The sequence below is a fragment of the Nilaparvata lugens genome, chromosome 10 (assembly GCF_014356525.2).
Source record: "Nilaparvata lugens isolate BPH chromosome 10, ASM1435652v1, whole genome shotgun sequence".
Taxonomy (NCBI): domain Eukaryota; kingdom Metazoa; phylum Arthropoda; class Insecta; order Hemiptera; family Delphacidae; genus Nilaparvata; species Nilaparvata lugens.
This window is the reverse complement of record NC_052513.1, coordinates 26,760,621-26,783,147: the sequence shown is the minus strand read 5'-3', so window position 1 is coordinate 26,783,147 and position 22,527 is coordinate 26,760,621. Positions and strand designations below refer to the sequence as shown.

Sequence of the window (22,527 nt, the reverse complement as noted above, 5' to 3'; positions counted from 1 at the left end):
GTTCAAGACTGAACTTAATTTCACGAGTATTCTCCGCTACACGATATACTCTCCTTCACTACATCCTTCAGCACTACTTGTTTAACATAAGTTTGTATCAAGTTGTTTACACTGTTTCCAGTCTTGTAAAAATGAATTTGAAGTCCCTGTACCTATATCCCCCTTGTATCTTACGAGCTTCCTTCTTGTAGTAGTAAGTTTGGGGAGAACCGGTGCGACTAGCGAGCGGCTTGTAGCTAGTAGCGCGTTTTGGCTCGTCGGAGCATGTGGTCTGACAGTGGAGGGAGCAACGCCAGTGGATATTACGGCGATTATGGAGGATATGACGATTATGGTGGATACAACAGCCGCGAAAAGCAAGTTGTTTCATGCAAACGATGTGGGGGATACCAGGTACATACTAGCCTCCTCTCAAGGGGGTGGTGAAAAGTAATTCATATGCAACTACCCTTTCTTGAAATAGAATTTTCTCTGCTGTGTTGGGTGGAATAATTCGGTGGAGCGTATTTATTCTACGGGTTCTACGGAACGGGGAAATAGTTTATTTTGTTGCAGGAATTGTATGGTTGACTGAGTGCAGTTGAATATTTTATTAGAAAGTTTCTTCTTGGAGTTTCTGGGTATGAGAGTAATAGGATTAGGGTATAGGGGAGAGGAATATGATGAGTATGAGGCGACTTGGTATCTATGTAGGGAGCTTCTATTTTGGAGCAAAAGAATTTTTTTACTGTAGTTACATATCCCTCTCGAAGCTTCTAATCTGTATTTTCTGGAGATGGTTAGTAGGAATTCCTTCTTCGTTGTTCTAAGTTTATTGGTTATTTTGAGATTAAGTCATTTAGTCATGAAAACACACTATTCAAGAAATAGAAAAGACGTTTTTCATCGAAATTTCAATTTTAGCTTTCAAAAAATTTCTAAAGCAGAAGCGTGCTTGAATTCTAACTTATCTCTATTTCATTTCTATCACTCTTGAAAACATTGGTGATCAATACTTTATGGTGTAATATAATGGATATAAATATCTCATTGTGATTTGATAACGACATAGATATTACAAAATTTTTCATTTCAAAATACATTCAAATGAAATAGGCTATTAAGTTTTTGAGTATTAAAAGTCTATAAGGTAATTATTTATATGACCAAATCAATATGTTATAATAACCTCATAATAGGAACTATATTATAACAGCCAGTTAGGGATTGGCTTCCTGAGTGAATCCAGAGAAACGCAGAACATTTATTAAGTGGATTACGTTTTTTTGGATTCAGTTCTTCATTAACTGTTCTATTTCTTCTGGACTCATATTTCAAAAATAACACAATGAAGTTTCAAAAAGAATTCTTTATTGAATAACGTTGGAATTTTGTTCAATTATACATTGATTCAACAAGTATTTTGTCATTAGTTATTCCACAACCCTTCATGGGTATGCAGTCCTTTAAAACGTGTTGGAACTGAAAATATTATTCCAACTCATTTTCTTTCTCACATCCTCGTATAATATGTTGAAAAACTAACACCGTCTCCAACGGAGAAATAACGCTCATTATTCATTTGAAATTTCACTCTATATCCCTTGTTGTTCCTAAAACAACCATTATTATTCTCGCCGTGGAATTCGCAGGGGAAACTCCGTACTTGTAATTTTTTATTACGGCCCACATACAACCGAGTTCTTTTTCTGGTGCCAAATTGGAAGTTTTGATGGGCCTCGGAATGGAACTCGTAGATGCGCAATGGACGATAATTTCGTAATGTACTGCGCAGGGAAATTATCGTGCTACTCTAGGTTACGGTCTTAGTAGTCTCGGGGCGCACATGCTACCCTTGTAGGGAACGTTGAAATCGGGTTTCACTTCTTGTAGTAGGGACGGAAATGGAAGAGAAGAAAGTGAGAGTAGGAAAATGTTCTGTTCCAATAGGAAGAAGAAGAGAGAAAAGGAGTAGTTGACAGCGTTTGAAATAAGGATTGAAGAGAAATTGTAATGGTAAAAAAGAAACGATAATAGGTTTAGGAATCGATGTTTTGTTTATGAACATTAGGGATCTACGTGGAATATACATTAGTGGGAGAAACAGGAATATATATATATAATATATATGGTATCTTGATATACCATATGATTGATATGGTATATGATATGGTATCTTGATCCATTCCGAACTACCAAAATTGAATATCTTCTGAAGTATACAATATACCGCCTAGAAATTGAAGCTCAAATAGAAAGGCCATGTATGGGAATTATACGCAAAAATGAAATCTACATTTATGGAGAGTTTATGTGGGCAATGTAGTAGTCTATGTAGCTGATGTGGCCATCATCCGCAATAAAAAGAGTTATCATTCAACGTCGTGAGAAGTAATTATTGTGAAGAAGTTATTCTGTTCTGTAAGAAATTTAACAGTGAATTTTTCATGAATCGTAGTGTTGAAAACAAAAGTAGAAAAGAAGACTGTCACAATCTCAAACTTCTAGAAAGAAAGGGAAGATTTAAGATATATGGAAAGTAAAGGAAAGTACCGTATGAATGGAGAAGGTGTACATAAAACTTCCACAGAAATAAGTTTACGATTGTTCAGTAAACAGAATACTTCAATTTATTAATCGTTACTTTTCAACACTATTGGAACAAAAATCTCTGGTTCGAGCTCATCAAAATAAAATATAAATTTCACTATTGGTTGTTATGGGATATGGCTTATTGCTAGGTGCTCAGGAGTTGAGGTTTGAACAATAATTGTTCTGAATTATATAATCGGTTTCGTAAGTGTTTCGCTAATTTTGGCGTTTCTGCATGATGGCACATTTTAGGACAGCGATGTGCAAGATCAGTGTGATGTGTACTTGATACAGCACTTAGTGAAGATACATAATTTAGTGAAGATTCTAATATAAATCGTAAAATTTGTTCCTAGTTTACTATAATGTGTTTGTATATAGTGTTTCAGATTCTAGTTCAGTCTGTGGATGATACTGATTTTCTATTTCAAACACAACCGATATTTGGGAGAATGATCCAGTCTTTTCATACTAAAAAATTTAAAAATTACTCCAGGGGTAGAACTCTATTATTTTGAAAACATGTTGAAATAGTTTGGACTCAAGCGGAGAGATGGATGAAGCTCAATCAAGTAAGATGTCGCAGAAGAAAATGGGGGAGAAAAGAAGAACAAGAATTGTGAGAAAAAAGAATAAGATAGGTGGAGACAAATTTGTCAGAAATTCGGCGGTGGCTTGTTAATTGACGGCTGAATTATAGGCGATAGTTGTCGGGTGCAGTGGGGACAGCTGTAAATTTGGAGGTTTGTGAATGAGTCGGCGAGCCTGACATTCACCAGCCAGCAATACATGACTGTTTGGAAGGCGGCCAGATGAGTCGAGATATTCGGCTGATTGCTGAAAGAGAGCTGTAGGAAGGAATAGCACGAGGTAAAGGAACTGAATAGATGTGTGACGATGTGAGATATTCGATATGAAGAAGAGTTGAGGAAATGGAAGAGGAAGGGAAGAGTTGTGTAAGTTGGTGCAACTATGAAAAGACGATTTAAGGTACGAGAAGGAATTGGAATTGGAAGGAGGAGTTAAGGTAAGGGAAGGAATAGGAATATCGGTATAGAGAAGAGAAAGATGATATGTTTTATAAGGATCAGGAGGAATATATCGTTGGAAGGATAGAGATAAAAATGTGTAGGATATGAGGAAGAACTGATGGAAGAGGATGAGGGAAGAAGTTATGTTGATTCATAGGTGTAGGTTGATGCTTAGAATATGGAGCATTGAATTCAGAATGCTAATAATGTGGAGCATGAGGGCAATGAGAAGAGAGAGAGAGTGACAAAAAGGAAAAGGGAAAATGTTTGTGGCATATGGGTGAGAGAAGGAGGAAGATGAATAGGGTGACAAGTCAGAGTCAGCAAGAAGAAGAATAATGAGAAGCAAAGTTGAATAGTGAAAGAAATAGGAGTGAAGAGAAATATCGTGGAGATTAATGATGAAGAAAACACCTAAAGAAGAGAACTAAGAGGTTGGATGTTTTTGAGGAATTATAGGAGAATGCAGAGGAATAGAGAGAATTCTCTGAATATTGGACAAAAACCAAGAGTGGGTGGAAAAAGGAGTTCAGAATAAAAGTGGAAGACGATTAAAAAGAAGGTATTTCATAAGTCTCATACATTATAACAAGAATATCTAGAAAAAGAAAGTAGGAAAATTAGGGAAAGAGAGTAGAAGAGATATTAAGAAAGTAAAAAGGGTTGAGAAGGAAAACCCCGAACAACAAGATGTTGGAGGGAGAAATTAGGGCAGAGGAAGAGACAGATGAGGGATTGAAAGAAAATAAGAGATGAAGTAAAAATAGGTGAGAACAGAACTGAAAAATTGAGAATTATGAACAAATATGGGAATGGATAATAATGATAGGAAAATTAAGAGAACAGACTGAGTGATGAAAATTTCTCGAGAAAAATGAAGCAATGGAGAAGAAGAAGAAGAACTAGGAGAAGAATATGAGACGTGGAAGAGAGTTGAATTAGAGAGAACTCGGTCATTCAGTAATAGTCCCGGATGACGTTTCGTTCTCCCAATTGCGTCGCGTCTCCCTTTTATTTCCGTGATGTCTCTGTCAAAATGCTCACTAATTTACGTGACCAGAACTGATTTCGGTGACGATTACGCCGAGCAGTTTTCGTCGAGAATTATTATGTTGTTGAGCACCTCAAAGGATTCGTGTCGTCGTAAATTAGGAGAAGATTGCCAATTTTTCTTGAAAATGTTGAGATTCTCTGTGTTGAAACTAGACGAGGTGGAACCGCGGACTATTTTCATTAATTTGTCGGCGAAAGAAAACGAAGAATTCGGCGTAGCTTGAGAAAAACAGTATAATATAATTATTCTTGTATAAATTCATTTTTTATTAAGTGGTTCAATCTGAAAATAGTTTTCGATCGCCCACTTGATATAATAATACTGAAGATATAATGTATAGTTTTAATTGTTGAAAAAAATACAATGATTGATTTTCATATGATTTGATTCTGAATGCGTTCCAGTTCGAATGTAGGCCACTCAGGTTTACCACTACAGTATTTGCCTCAATCATCAGTGAAGAGACGTATATAGTTTCAGATTCTTCTGTTTTACATTTCCCACTTTATCACGTGATTTGTGAATAAACTATTGTTGGCTCCAACTAGTTCTGTTATCTTTTTCTGATGCATTCAAAAATTGATAAATAAACTATGAGAATTCATAATTTTAGTTGGATATGAAGTTGAGAATAAAGTGGAAAGTTTGTTTTTCAGTTTGAAAATACCGTAAACTTTCTTATTTATTTATCTATTTATTTATTCATGGAGACAACAGGTAAAACCCCATTTTGCCTCCTTCACACAATAATACAATAATTTTCAACATAATAAAATTTTGAAAGAAGAAGAATTATAAACTTTATAAAATTAAAAAATTTTAAAAATGAAATAATATGAAAAAATAGAAGAAATACAGTAGTATATAGAATAATAAAAACTATTTTTCCTCAATAGATTGTTATTTAAAATAGAAGAAATACAGTAGTATATAGAATAATAAAAACTATTTTTCCTCAATAGATTGTTATTTTCATGCAAAAGTCAAGTTTGTAGACTGAATCTTCTCATCTCTGAAAGTGAAAACAGTGTTGACTTTTAGCAGTTGGAGTATTAAAACTTATCAACATGGTTTTCTTCTAACAAACTGCTCATAATTTTCTATAATATTTCAAATGTATCTCCTTATGGTCACTTCCACTCTCTTGCAAGTCTCAAACCTAGAATACAAGTAAAGAGAAAAAAAATAGTATCAATCAGAAGTATTTCCTTTTGTGACAATAAATGGAGAAGAGACAGCTGTCGATAATCCGGACTGGCGCCAGTTGATTTGAAAATGTCAGAACGGTACCTGCCGCTTTTTGCCTTTGAGGCCCTCCGAGTCACTCGGAATTCGCCTTTTCTGGAAGTCGCATGCTGATAAAAACCCGCCGATGAAAGGCTCTTAGTAGCTCTTTATCAGCGCAAATCTGCTCGTTTCAATCATTTATCATTTTCCGCCAACCGGTGTCAAATTTCAACATGGAAATTCCATTTACCGTTTACTAGTCGCTTAAAATTCCGAAAAGTATATTTTTCTTGGTGAAAGTATGTGGAGGTTAGGTTACGGTTCATAGAGCCTCTTGGAGTTAAGCACCACATGATGAGATTCCGAATTTTTTTTTGGTTTTTATATGAAGGATATAGGATGAGGGCTAGGTTACACTACATAAGATAGTATGGTTATAGGTGTCACATGATGAGATGAGTAAGTGAGCTGGTTGTTATAAATCAGTTGTTCTCGGATGCAATATCTTCACATATTTATATTAATATGGATTATTCATTTATTTATTCATAACATTGTGTAAAAATACTTGACATGGAAAGGCACAAATAATAATGATGAAGTATATTAATATGAATTATCAATAATAATATTCGAATTTATTCATATCAATATGAATTGAATTGAGTGATGAATATCATGGTGAATTGAATAATGTATGGTAATTAGCATACTATATCTTGATGACGATTCATTTTCAATAGGATTTCCATTTATCATTCAATTTCAATAAATTGGGCCTACCAAACTGCAGAGAGGGGCAATACTTCCATAATAGTTATAAATTCTATTATATTTATTCCCCTTATAAACCCATAATTTATCGATTCACTTTATACTGAATTTGACATTCTTTTCTAGGTGAGTTTACCCTCCAATGGCAGTGTTAGTTCCATCCACAGTGAGTACTATACTTTCTTGTTGTATAATTCTGATTATTTCCATGATTACTAGTCAAACTGGTAAATATATTATCTTGTGAAATATCTTGATGATATTTTTCCTAAATCTTTAAAGTTGAGGAACGTATTGTTTCTACAACTATCCTCAAGTAGCTCATGTTCTCATCACTCATCTTGACAAATTAAAAGTTCTCGTTTACATTTATATTAATTATTCATGTAATTCCTACAAATTTTATATTTCAAGAAGAACCCCAATCTTAAAATAGTGAATTATCTAGAAATATTTGATGAATATAAAATATAAGATGTTCAACATAATCTTTCTACTCACGTATATTGTAGAGACAGTCATTCATTAAATCAGTATCCTTGCTAAATGAAATGCTACAGCTGGACTAGACGTTGATACCCGTACTTCAGTATAAACGCTGTTTTACATCTTCAAAACTGTCTCTACAATGTTACCACGAGCTTACAAGTTAAAGTCTTTATGATTATTTTTATGAGTCCATGAACTCTCAACGGTATCCCAGCTAGAAATTATTACAAAATCCGCCGGTGAATATTCAAGTTGAAATATTTATGCCATCTTGAATCGGGTGAATAATTGGACTGACTTCATCCGGGCCGTAAAATCTGCGCTCACCAAAAATAAATTAGCAGAAAATCGGCGGGTTCACATTTTTCTCTGGACGGTCGCACCGGTTGAATATTCCAAGTTATTGCCTTTCTCGTGAGAGAGTCAAAGAATGACAGATTGAGAAAGAGATAGGGGTGAAGAGATTGTGTGTGAGAGAGAGAGATTGAGTTTTTGTGTGAGAGAGAGAGTGAGGGTTGGAGCTCCGGTGACTGGGACTGTTTATATTGGATTCTTTGCCAAATTCTTGGTAAGTTGGAAATTTTTGTGTGAAAAGAGACAGACTGTCTGCAGATACTCGACATAACCAAGAAATACTGCTTTCAGGAAGATTACTGGAATAAATTCGATTTACACAGTAAAATAAATTCGTTAGGAAAATACAACTGATGAGAAAGGTTGTTTAACTTCTAAAAAGTAATATCATTAATTATTGAAATTATAATTGAATTGAATCAAGGAAAACTCATTGGTGCACATTTCTCAGCTTCTTCAAGTGTGCTATTATAGTATTTTACAATTAATGTCTTTTGTGATTATTAATGTATTTTGCAGCTATATGTAAATCACAAAGGGTCTATTGTATTTTCTTGCTAAGATGAAGTCAGTTATCCTTTCAGACATACTCTCGTTGATAATGTGAACATTTTTATAACTTACTAACGTAGATCTACCAACGTTACGTCAAACTTATGTGACCAATTTAATTCTTTTCATTAGTAAAATACACATCAATTTGCCCGTCGCACAGCCTCTTATAATATACGGCCAACTGTAGTAAATGCTTTCAATATTAATTTTACTTCATCAACATCTACTAAACACTAATTTGAATATCTGAGTAATAAACTAATAAATTAAATTCCGGAAGACTTTATTAAGGATAAAATAGCAAAAACCAAATTGAGAGAATAAAATCGTGGGTAAAACAAAACTATTATTTCAAAATTGAGAATTCAGTTTGCTGAATCACCAATTTTGGCAATATTAATTGTGTAAAAATTATTAAAACTCGACAATTTTTATATAATTTTTCTGTGCATGTATATTTTGTTCATCTAGTACTTGATTATTGATAAAATGCAACATCCATAGATTATCATCCATCAACAGGATTGTATCATTTGTTCTGCTGTTATTATATTAAAGAACGTATTTCTTATTTTTAGAACTCGTGGCTGGAACCCAAGGCTTCTTTTTCCAGTCACGTCAAAAACTATTATAATTTAATGTTTATTTTATTTTTAAAAATATCTCTTGTATTTGGCAATAACTTCACTATGTTTTAAAAATGATATTATACTTTATAATGACGGAAAAATATCGTGGTAGCAAATCTCAGTAATATTAATATGGAATATCCGATACGAAACAGATATTACGTCTCAGTAATATTAACATTGAATATCCGTTAGGAATATCTCCAGTTGTAGAGTTTTGATATATTTGATTTCTTCTGGAAATTGTGCTTCATCCACCGTGTAAAGTATCGAATTTGGGTAGATAAAAATCCCTAACCGAAATAGTAATAGGTCTGAAAATAAAGTAACTGGCTAATATCGCCAAATAGATAATAACTAAGATTAGATAGCATCAGCTTGTTCCGGCTAAACGGTACAAAAAACCTAAAAAGGATTTGAAGGAATTTGTTGCTAATAAATAGATTATTATATAAAATATTTTGAAGATTGAGGTTAGGTACATGTACTCACGGATCGGTGACCTAGAGATCGATCAAATCGAGCAACGTAGAATCTGACCAAAACCCCTTGGCAGAGCTCTATTGCAATCAAACAGTATGCAATGTGAAAAATCACATGATCACGTGGCTAATTATTAGGTAGCATGAAATAAATATTCATGTATAGAATATTAGCTAGCATGTAGAGAGCATAACCAATAAACCAAATAAAAATAATTAAGTGTATTCAGGAAATAGGAGGTACCAGGCGCATGAATACCGAATAAAATTTGCATGCACCAATAGCAAAACGGCAGTTAATAGGCGGCAACTGTAGGCCAATTCAAAAATATTTCTATATATTTATATAAATGTACTGGATTTGTGTTAACACATTGTATAGTCTATGTTATCGATATGGCTCGAAGGCAAAGAAATTATTAATCGCACAACCTAAGTAATAATTTGATATTTTTTGTACGATCTATTTGAACCTAAATGGCGGAGGACTAAGATATTCAAATTTTATGTTAATTTGAAAGTCGGAAATAAGATTTGTAAAATTGAAAAAGGAGAACCAGCACTCGCCAGCCAAATGCCACCATAAGAGGACCCCAAATATTTTAGAGCGTAGTACCTTGCTAATAATTTTGTAAAAGTTAAAGTTAAATCAAATTATTAAATTTCTTAAAGGACTTCGTGATGCTATTGTAAAGCAGAAGTCATTTTCAATTTCAAATAAATTTATAACCCCTTGGAAGAGACGATTCCGGCTACCATATTCCCGGACCACATGGAGTTGGATCGACATCGGCGGCTTACAAGAAGATTTTCGACACGTGAGTGATAAATATTGAATTAGTGATGGGCGCCCTAGTGCTTCGAATTAATCTAATAATCAAAGCTAGCTCGTCGAAAGGGTTTTTATTATAAATTAAGAAATTAATAAGAGTAATACTTGCGCAAGTAAAATTAGTATTAAAGGTATTTTATTAAAAGAAAAAAGATAGATCAATACATTTCAGAAATTTCTATTGAATCAAAGAAGTATAAAATCTAGGCTATTAAAATACATTAATATGCTCTTCAATTTTTGCAATATAATTTGCGATAGTTTGTTATAGCTCTAATTCACTAGATGAATGGCTCTACCTATTCCGTCAGGTGCCGAATCTTGCACCCTGAGATAAAATATATTCTCAATACAAAGAAATCTACTAAGTACTAGAGATTTTAATATATATATATATTTGGATTATTAGTGGCTAATTTATCAAGTTGATCTTAAAGAACATATTTTTTAATTGAATTGTCCAAGTCGACAAGTATTAGCAAGCGCATATCGCAGCTACATGCAAAAGAATGCATATGATTTTAAGATAAAGGCACATGGTAATGATTCGTGCCATAAATCTAGAATATAAAGTTTAGCCTGTGATATTTTACTGATTTCAATTATTGTTCTATTTTTATATTATATTTTTCTATCGCTCTTTATATATTTTTTGCCTCGATCTATTTTTTGCATTATTTGTTTATATATGTATGATATGTTATGGTGTGCAATTTATTTTTATTCCTCAACACTATAGTATAAGTATCATATTTATATATATTTATTTTTATTGAATTACAAGAGTTATAGGAGAAGCCCATACCTAGGCCTAGAAAGATTTTTATGAGACTGAATCCTATTAAAAAACCACGACCTAATTATATGATTATATCAAATATCTCATGCTTTACCGACTGATGCCAAGCAGGAGGCTAATCGTTATTTAAATATAAAGAATAACGTGACAACCCTTATTTTCAAATTGACCTATCTCTTCGCTTCTCTTGCATTCTCACAATATTGTAGAATATAATACTCGCTCTATATTTCCCTCAATTTTTTCCCTGGACCAATTTTCCTGTGATGCTTGATCGACGCTTTTCCGATCAGTTTTGCTGAAACAATTGAGTTTTTTCAGTCATGGATTGAGGAACCTATTCATGTAATCCGTCCAACTTGTAATTCTGAAATATACGCTTCTGAAAAATGCTCTGGTAACGAACATTGTAGACGTAGCCTCATTCCAGGAGCTTAGAATTTCCATTCAAAGGAAAAACTTCTGATGGATATTTTGGCGAGTTTCCCGTAAAAGAAAATACTTGTTCGGGCTTTCAGTAATTTTCCAACATTGAGCTCTAGCTTCAAACTTTCATTATGCGCTGGCTTTTCTCTGCTACTTTTTCGTTCTTTATACACTTTGTTATTATTCGGCTGGTAAGCTATGTTCTCATTACGTGGGAATTGTGTTGATGAAGGACTTGGGATTTGAAGTAGAGTGGGAAATAATTTTTTTTCATCTGAGACTGGAATCAGATTATAAAGCTTGAGACAAGATTGATGAATCATTTTCAGTATGTTTGTATTAGAACTTAATTCTAAAAAGATATTATTTTCTCATCCAACTCGATGTACATTTGTATGAGGCTCGATCCCATATTGAATTAGAATCATTATTGGACTGATTACAGAAAAAGAAAAGAACCTCTTTTTCCCCGGCTAGTCCAGTCCGATACAGTTTTGAAGATAATAGATTTCATATAACTTGAAAAACTGAATAGGAGCTCTCCCCTTACTTACATAGCGATAGTCACAGTGGTGAAGTCTACTCCAGATTCAACTCCCCTATAATCTCAAATGCTCGCTTGTGGGGGAATAGGATTGAATTGATTAGACATAATACTGTCAAAGAAAGCAAAAAAAAAACTTTGAATGCCATCAAAACTAGATTGACATTCAAACTCCAATATATTATAATAATTTTATTGGAAATATTCATCGAACTGGATGCCTCGTTATAAAATTTTACCATCCACGTCTAATATTATTCATATTAATCAACCAATCCCTTTTCTGTCTCACTCTCTCTCACACACACACGCGCGTGGCGCTCACTCGGAATTCCATGTCACCTAGCCAATAAAACAGCCGCTTCTAATAGCCCACTAATATATTTCCCCCGGCTGTCCTAACGAGCAGAATCTCTTTATTTTGCAACCAACCGAACCGAGCAATAAAATGAAACGCTCTAAAACGCAAACACTGATGTACAACTCGAAATTAACGATTTGTTTTTGGCTACAAACACTAACTTACATTCACAACTTGACTTTTAAGTTTTATTGCTTTATTCTTTATCGAGCCTCTTTTGAGTCATTTCCTTGTAGTTTTTAAACATTTGTACAGTTCGTGTTTCCTGAATGTGGGTGTTTATGGCTGCAATGTTTTATAGTCGATAAAAGTTAATGACTTTAGTTGAGCTTGTTTCTTTTTTTGGAATGGGTATGATGTTGGGAAATAACACTTTCCTTCTTTATTATGCATGACTATTGTTTAAAAAATGGCATTTCAATTTAGTGAAAACATGTACTAAAATGATTGTTTCATTTCCATCGTTATTCTTGTGACAGGAAATCGACATATATTTCTATTAAAGTACACTCAATTTATCTCTCAATGTAGCCTATAATTTGCACTGTAAGTTGTTTATAATTTCAGTATTCCAGCTTTTTCAAATCTCAAGTTGGTCTATCAGACCTACCTGTCTAGCATTATAAAATTAATTCTGGTGTAGTAGATAAAGCGATTTTTCTGTAGATTCATCAAACTGCCCACTATATAACCAACATCAGTTTGGTTCAACCATTGGGATACATTGGCCGCAGCAGCTCACCTCACCAAAAATGTCCGTTCAATAGTAAATTACAACAATATATTTTATATATTTATAGTACAACATAATGTTAGCAGGTACTTTAATTCGGAATTGAAGAGACTAGCGAGGATTGAATCAGAAATCTATATAGATGTGAAGAGATAACATGGGAGAGAAGAAAATAAGATGAAGAAAAGAGATGGATGTTACTAAAATAGATAAGAGCAAAGATGATTGCTCAGGCAAGATGTGTTGTGTCTTGTAGATGACCGCCCGTCAATTACTTTAATAATAGATAATGATGATGTGTTCCATGTGCCAGGATGACAATTCAAATGTGATTTGATGATACGACTAAAAAACAATTATGTTTCTCATGTTGCTTTTAATTTTGGGTTCGTGTGAGAGACAAATCTTTCAGCATGGCGAATTTGCAAAATAGATTTATAGAAAACACGCAAGACTTTGACATGAAAATTGGTGCCATTATATTTTATTCAATTCTATTATATTTTCATATATTTAAATATCGAAATTTATATATTCATTTATTTTTCAGTTTCTCCAGATTTTGTTACATCTAATTGATTACACATTTCTCTACAATCAATGCCTTAGAAGGTTTGCTATTTTTGTTGAAAAAGAATGAAAAATATCTTGATGTTGTACAGACGAATATTATTGACAAGTGTACAATGGAAATGCTGTATTCTAAACCCTGTTCTATTCTCCAGTTTTTCTAGCTGACATCCTACTTCTCTAGGCCTATCATGTAAATGTGTGACGATCAAATCCCACTTCCCCAGGCCTATCATGTAAATAAATGTGTGACGATCAACTCGTGCCTAATCTATCAGTCAGATCAATGATCCTCGATCTATAACTCAGATTTCCTGTTAGATGATGCGTTAGATTCAATCTGAATTCTAGTTTATCTTGTGAAAAAGCTGAATTATCAGAAGAGGCTCTATAATCAGTCGGTGAACCTGATTCAAATAGTCCTGCCTCCGCCTAGTGATCAGTTGTATACAGTCTAATCTTCTGTGAGAAATTCTTATCGATTATTGCACTTGATAGGCCGAGAGAATCAATAACAAGTTGAAATTCAAGGAAAGAAAAAAGTTGAAATTGATCTCGGGGATCACGTTTGGGATGAAATTGTTTTCAAATTACCATCGATAGTAGGATAGAAACCTATGCAGGTTTAAACTGCATTAATGACATGCAACATAACTATTTCTGTCTCCTTCCTTTGCTAATGTTGTTCTCCATCCACCCAATTTCCACAACTGGATTTTATTGTTCAATAATATGTCTTCACTCCATTTCCCTAACTGGATTTCAGTCAAATGTACCAACCCACTACCAAATTCAAAACTATTTGTAACGGTTTTTCAATGTTTTATTAACCAAATTCTATTACATTCATCTGTATTCTATCGAGGAATCCTCTTAGTTTTAGTTAAATTCCATGTAAATTGAATGGAAATAACCTATGATAGATTTTTTTTCTCCAATTTACCGTTTTTTTCTCTCTCACATTGGAAGTCTCTATTGCCAAAACAGAAATCGTATAATTTTCATTCCTATTCGTGTCTCAGTTGTGTTGATTTTTCAATCTACCAATACATCCAAGCTTGAGTTTTCGCTGATGATGATGCCCACTTGTTTATAATGACCTCTTATATTGTTTGCTTTTTCCCCATTTCTGCGAATGGGAAAGTTTTAAATTCTTGATTGAAAATCTCAATGTCAAACTCTTATTTTGCAAAAAATCTGGGTCGAAGTGTAGTGTGAAAAGTAAATGGATAAATGATCAAAAGAAAAGCCAATTGACTAATGTTTGAAATTAAATTTGACCTCGGTTACAATTTGAATGTTATTCGGGGATCTCTAATTCTGATCAATGCTTTTGGAACTGTCTGACTCAGTGACTGTGAATACAGATGCAGATTCTTCTCTCGTCCACTTGATAGTGATTGAAATGAATTTATGTTGAGGTACCTCATTATTCCGATGAACTTTATTGTCGATTCCTATGAATTATTCATTGAAACAATTATTTCTTCTCTGTGCACCCAATCTGAAGTGGCAGCTATGAAACCTACGTCATTGCAATTCAGGAACAATACTGTTTCGCTTTTTATGTCGCTATCTTGGCGCGAATTAAGTCACAAACCGCGGACTGATTTGTATTCGCATATAATTAGCGACCGAATATTGAATACTGTCTATTGTGAGATCCACTCCAATCTGTCAGCATAGGTTGAATGGGGAGCGGTGATGCTATGTATGAGGAATGCTGACAGTTTTAAGTGAATCTGACCCATAGACGCAATTCAATTTGGTGCCTGTCTCGCCAGCTTCTAATTAAGCCAGACCAATTGAATGTGTGGGTCGCTGAACAATTGAGTATTGTTACAACTGCGAGTGAAATATGGTGATTGAAGGGTTTGATGAATACATTAGAAGAATGAATTGTTTTTGAAAGAAATTGAAAATTGAAGGAGAAAAGTTGAGATGAGTGATAGGGTTTCTGTGAGAAGCCGAGATAAATAAACTCAATGAAATACATCTATTTCAAGAAGATTGAGATCAATCTATTAATTCGTTTGGATATTGGAATTTATTATTATCATTGTCCTCTCATCGACTCCCGATTTTCCTTTTGTATCTTCGTTTCAAATTTTCCATTTTTCTCATTTCTTTTAGTCCCTATCACTCTATGGTGCTCCTTTTCCTACTTCTTTTTCTTCTTCTTCATCATCTTCTTCTTCTTCCTCTTCTTCTTCTTTTTTTCTTCTTCTTCTTCTTCTTCGTCCGCACTTTCTCTATTTTTCTCATTATCATTTCTCTATTTTTCTTATTCTCTTCTTTTCAATTCCACCTTCAACAACTCCACCTCTTCTTTATCATGGTATACAGTTTAAAAAATAAATAAATAAAAATTGGCACGCGAGAAAGAAAGAGTGAGGGAAAGACTGACATAATATATGCTTCCAGAGAACTAATAGCGAATGAATCCAGTACGGTAATAAAGTAACTGGAAGAATAGGCTAGAGAAACACAGCCAAGGCTTGAAAGGAACAAGAGAATAGAACTGGAAACTAGAAAAAACCAACGAAAGGTAAGAATTTACTCTGGCATTGTACTTTATTTTCCATTATACTTGGCTGTTGAATAGAACACTGGCAAATGGGAAGTGGGGGACAATGAGACGTAATTTTTCTCTAGCATCGAACGAAGAATTGAAACGGACTTGGAATGAAATTGAACGGTGGGAGAGGGATTGAGGGGTTAAGAGGTACGCAAAGAATGGAAACGTATGATGAAGATGAAGATGAAGTGAAATAAGGAGGAGGAGGAGTAGGAGGAGGAGAAGTAGGAGGAAGAGGAGGAGGAGGAGGAGTAGGAGTAGGAGGATGAGGAGGAGGAGCAGCAGCAGGAAGAAGAAGAAGAAGAATGCGGAATTGTTGAAAGAGACGGAAAGCAAGAATTGAAAAGGATGAATGAATGTTTTGGTTGGCAGAGTGTATGTGTGTTGGGAGTGTGTGTATAAATCCCTGGAGCAGGACTACTTGACTTAGCAATTTGTCCGTGACAATGTAGGCTACCATTTTCTCCTACCACCCTTACACACAGATTCTCTGTTGAATACTCTTCGATCTGTAAATGCTCTCTTGCAGCTCCTTAGCCATTCATCAATGGAGAGCTTTATACTACTCTGTACATTTTCTAAATGTTTTGTCAGTTCTTTTTCGTTTTCTGGCTAACACGTGTATTTTCTACCGTTTCTAATTTGAAATATTTTATTTTCGCCACACTGCACAGAAAGGAGCTGTTTTCCAGTCCCTACGTAGATCTGAAAGACCTTGTTTGCAGACGACTCTCGTCTGACGTCAGAAAAGGGTTTCTTTTCCGGTCTAGGCCAGAAAGTGGTCTCTTTCCAGCCGGTCATGGAAGTCCGTAGTTGATAAGTCATCCGCTAGATCAGGCGAGTGTCCACTTTCTTCATCATCTGAAGTCGCCATGATTTCAGTTCGAGTTTCAAATCAAACTAATTCAGCATTCGCTTCGCAACCAGTTTTATTCAATTATTTATTGTTGATTAGCGCATTCCAAATTTTCAAAAATGCTTGAAGATGACGACGCCCGTGATTATTCCAAGTGAAATTTTAAAATAATCTGAAATCCGGACTGAAAATCTTCTACCACTAAAATCAAGAGATAGGTACGATAACAAGTATTCTTTATTTATTTTGTCAGCAATACCTGTAGTGTGGCGAAAAATATCGTTCGCACCACGGGCAAAAATGTTTTTCCGGCTCTCAATCTTTTCTAGTCCTCGGCCTACGGCCTCGGACTTGAAAATCGATTTCGAGCCGGAAAAATATCATTTTCTGCTCTAGGTGCGAAATATACTATAATTCCAAACAAATTTAGTCAAACATAGAATACGTCTTCTGATTTTAATAAATAAAATGAATAATCAATAATAAATAGTCGCTGACACAATGATCAATAATTACAAAGTAGTGTACACAAAAGAAACACATCTTAGCCGGTGGGGGATGGAGGATTTTGTAAATTATATTTGGATCACGTTCCAATTCCACTTTCTTATTCATTCATCATTTTTATTCCCTTTCATGATATTTTTGTATAGTGTCTACTGAAAAAAACCTATAAATAAAAAAAATATATATGTACTTAAAAACCCATATATCTCTCATATATATAACTCTCGGTTTATTTCCTCTATATTTCGAAACTCTAGTCTGAATCTTGTTGGGTGGTTTTTCTCGTGATTTCGTGGTGATGATAAACTGTTTTTTAATTGTTTATGAAATATTGCTCATTTTGTTGGCTATGTGATGTATTTTACATCATTTTGTGAACTGTTCCCTGAAGAGAATAACATTTGATTTGAATCTTGTGTATACGTAAATGAAGTTTCGGTCTATTTGTTTGCTTATTTGTTTATCTGTAAATGTAGTATTATCTGTCCTAATATACGTATAATAGCTAAAAATATTTATTATTAATATTAAGAAAATTACTTTCCACATCTATTGATAATGCAGAATTTAACTTAAATGAAGTATTCTTCATGCTTCTCACAGTTCTAAGATATTTTTTTTACAATAACTCCAATAGTTGAATAGTTCAACTCCATATTAAGTTGGAAATAAGGGATATCATAATAATTATAATGATCATATCAAGATATGAACTGAACTCCAAAAAAAATTAATCTATGTCTTAATAATTTAGTAATTACAATTAAATACATTACTAACAATGACCACACAACTTGTCAAAGTGGTCATATAATTTCCAAAACTTAAAATGAATGTCAAGTGAAATTTATGATGGAAATAAAATTATTTATTATTTATTATATAATAATTGTTTAAAATAAGATATAAGTAATAAGTTAAGATTTTAACTTGCGTAAATCACACGGGGTATCAGGAAGAATGTGATGATCATGTAGGATACCTCAATCAGTGAAACTCCGAATTTCGGTGTGCTTGTACAGAAGTTTGAGAGGCACACCGCACACATCAAGTAGGCAACTTTTTCTGGTGAGTGGTGGGAACAGTGTTGTGTGGCCGTAGTTAGTTGTGGGAACAGGCCACAGTGGAAAGGCCACAGCCGCGTGGCTCTAGTTTTCAGGCAGAGTTCGAGAAGACAGATAAAGTGCACGCTTCGCCCGCATAGCATGCCTCGCCGCATTCTCCCTCAACTACTGCAGGTGCTCTGATAACGTCACTGATAACCGACAAGGAGAGCAACTGGAAAGGGATGGGAATGGAGGGAAAAGTAGCTGGTAGAAGGAGTAGATGGGAAAAGGAAGGAAGGAGGAGTAGTGTGAAGAAGGAGGGGGAAAGGAAAAGGGATGGGAATAGTTTGGAAAGTAGGAGGTGAGATAAGTAGATGAAAAAGGGAGGGGAGGAGGAGTAGTGTGAAGAAGGAGGGAGAAAGGAAAAACGATGGAAAGGAAAAGGGATGGAGAGGGATGGGAATAGTTGGGAAAGTAGCAGGTGGAAGAAGTAAATGAGAAATGGAGGGAAAGAGGAGTAGTGTGAAGAAGGAGGGAGAAAGGAAAAACGATGCAAAAGAAAAGGAATGGAAAGTGATAGGAATAGTTGAAAAAGTAGCAGGTGGAAGAAGTAACTGAGAAATGGAGGGTAGGAGGAGTAGTGTGAAGAAGGAGGGAGAAAGTAAAAACGACGGAAAGGAAGAGGAAAAGAGGGTGAGAAAGGGAAAAGAAAAGTAGAATAGAAGGGAAGAAAAGAAAGGTAGCGGAGGATGGACAGGAAGGGCAAATGATGGAGAAAAAGGGAAAGAGGAGTAGTGTGAAGAAGGAGGGAGAAAGGGAGAATGACAGAAAGGAAGAGGAAAAGAGGGAGAGAGAGGGAAAAGAAGAGTAGAATAGATGGGAAGAAAAGAGAGGTAGCGGAGGAAGGACAGGAAGGGCAAATGAGGGAGAGAAAGTGAAAGAGGAGTATTGTGAAGAAGCAGAGTGAAAGTAAAAACGACGGAAAGGAAGAGGAAAAGAGGGAGAGATAGGGAAAATAAGAGTAGAATAGAAAGGAAGAAAAGAAAGGTAGTGGAGGATGGACAGGATGGGCAAATAAGAAACTGAAAGAAAAGTAGTGTGAAGAAGGAGGGAGAATGGAAAAATGACAGAAAGGAAGAGGAGAAGAGGGAGAGAAAGGGAAAAGAAAAGTAGAATAGAAAGGAAGAAAAGAAAGGTAGCGGAGGATGGACAGGAAGGGTGAATGAGGGAGAGAAAGGAGAATAGAAGGGAAGAGACGAATGGTAACGAAGAAGTGCAAAAGAAGAAGAGAAAGTGAAGAAGAGAGAGAAAAAATGGAGGAATTTGAAAGGTTTAAAGATGAAGGAAAGAAGAGATGAAGAAAAAGTGATTGGGAAGGTAGAGAAGAGAAAGAATTAAGTGGAAGGAAACTCTAATTCGATTACCTATATCTGATGCTTTTAGAATGTGATACATGATATAGAGGAATTCTTCTCCTAGAAAAATATAGGAGATAAAGGAATTATAAGGTGAAAAGGATGAGAAAAGAGGTTGGAAGAGGCCGACCATACTGTGCTTGATAAAATAAGAAGAAGCATAACGAAAATGAAAATGATAGAAGAATATTAGAGGATAGGTGAGGTTTGTTGGAATCAATGATAAAGAAGAATTCAAATAGAGGGAGAACTTGAAAATTTTAACAATTACTAACAAATTGTGAAACATATGATAGTAAAATACAATTATTGTAAAACATATGATAATGAAATGCAATTATTGTAAAACATATGATAGTAAAATACAATTAATGAAGGTGTAGAAAAGGAGAAGATTGGAAAGGTGAGAAAAGGCTCCAAGAAAAAGGAGAGGATTGAAGTAATGACGATGTTGGGTAGTCATTGAATAATGCAGGGGGAAAATAAGAGTAGGCCAGAAATACGAAGATTATATAGACATAGATTCTTAGATGAAATTTTGAACAAAAATTAGGGAAAATCAATCGAGTGGACAAAGGAACTATAAGATTCAAAAGAGTAATAGAATAAGTTTTCGTAGTATAGAAAACAAGAAACTCCACTCGACTAGTGTAGGATTGATTGTGAAGGGAAATGAATGATGAAATAAGAAGGGCGCTGTTGAGGAAACAAGGGTGTAGGGTTTTCTTATCAGACTGTGGTATCACACTCATTCACCGACTCACGCTTCGCGCAATCTCGGCTCATTAGTTGTCGACAACCCTTCTCATCACACCATCCTCCCGCTCCTCCTCCTCCTATTTCATCACTTCCTCCTTTTCCTACTTCTTCACCTTCTTGCATTACGCTCCTCCTCCGCTTCTCCTCCTCCTCCTCGTTTCACTCCTACCCCCAACCTACCCCCTCTTCCCTATAACCTTTCCCCTCCTCCTCCTACTACTTCATCTCTTCCTCCTTCTTCTCCTCTTCCTCCTCCTCCTACTACTCCTCCTCCTCCTTCTCCTAGTTCATCACTTCCTCCTTTTCCTTCTTGCATTACGATCTTCCTCCTCCAACACCACCTCCTCCTCTTCCTACAACTCAACCTTCTAATCTTCCTGCTTTACCTTATTCTCCTCCATCTCTTACTTCAGCTCCTCTTCCTCCTCCTCTTTACATCATTTATCACCAACTTGATCTCTTCCATCCCTTCTTTCCCTATCATCCTCACTTCGTTATTCAACACTCCCATTCTTCTCGTTCTTCTCTCACTTACCCTACTCAGTTGTTACTCAACTCTCTCACTCTCACACACCTGAAACTTTGTTACCTGACTTGAAGCATCACCAGAACTAGTGAGCCCAGATGGCTGGAGAACTCGCTCAAAACTCCGCTGATATTCTGTCAGCTGTTCAATTGAAGTCTTCGGTTGAATTTATTTACAATTCTTCGTAATTGACTTTCTATAAATCTGTAGGCACGTACAGATATACGCGCCTCCAACACACTCCGCACTCGCTCCAATCATGAGATGTTACCCGAGATGTTACACAAGGGTTCGATTGAGGCTCGAAATATGTTCGAAGGATGATCGCTTCGCTCTTTTCTTATCGTTGACTTCGCTACAACCTAACCTCACAAATGTGAGACGTTCAATCCAGCTGATCGGATGACAAAACTAAATAAAATATTCTGCCCAGGGGATTGCTGGGTAGCCCAATAATACATTATGTTTATTAATTATGTTTGTATAATAAATTTATGATAATTATTATGTTTGTTGCATTCATGTTGATGTTTTATTACGAAAAGGTTATGTATGTCAATGTTTTGAACGGTAAAAGGCGTGGTTGGGAGTTAGGCCTCTTTTTTCTCAATTATAATATGCTGGAACCTATTATTAAAAATATTTTTATAATTTTGATGATTTAATAATTAATTATTAATTTTGATATTTTTATATGCTGACACAGAGTTCGTAAGTGATCATCAAGAACGTTAACCGCACATGCGCAACTATTGGTTAGTTCGAGGTCGAACTTGCCAAGCTCGAGCTCTGTTACAAGCTCTGTTCGCGTTCCACTCTTGCTCCACCTGCGATCATCAATCGATCTTCTCGAGTGACGTTCGATTGCGGAGCAGAGCGAAAGTCTGTACGCACCTTATGGCATACATGATATATAGTGAAATTGTAATATTAGCACATATCCTTTCTCGTATTATAAAGGATGGAGTAATTCAATAGATTTTAGTGATATCAGCAAGTATCCTTTCTCATATTATAGAGGATGACAGAGTCATTTAATTTTGTTTTTAGACTATTCTTTCATCTTCTACAACAGATTCGATCCCTATAATGTTTCAAAGAATATGTGTTGAATGATGAAAGAACTCGAAAGTTTTCATCGAATATACAAACCCACAAACTGAAACTACTCGAGTCTCAAGTTGGAAGTGGTACTCTCTAAGTTTGTCAATTATTTGAGCTGAAAGATTATTTGAGTGGCGATTTGTCTATATTATTACAGTAGAGTAGTGTTTTGAAGAAGTGTAACCTCAGTTCAATTGATTACACTAGATTCTCTCATAATTCATATTCACATTTGAAATCTCCATAAAAGACACATTTATATTCATATTCATATTAATTTATTGATGGTTAGCAACTCTTCATAG

General features: G+C 34.9%; 1 protein-coding gene across 1 annotated transcript in view; it reads left to right on the top strand.

Moving 5' to 3' along the window:
- Positions 1-249: 249 nt before the first annotated feature.
- Positions 250-22,527, top strand: part of LOC111053632 (protein-tyrosine sulfotransferase 1) — a 121,026-nt gene continuing 98,748 nt past the window's right edge. The window contains exon 1 of the mRNA XM_039437079.1: positions 250-393. Coding sequence (XP_039293013.1) covers positions 265-393 — 129 coding nt within the window. The 5' untranslated portion in view covers positions 250-264. The remainder of the gene's footprint in view (positions 394-22,527) is intronic.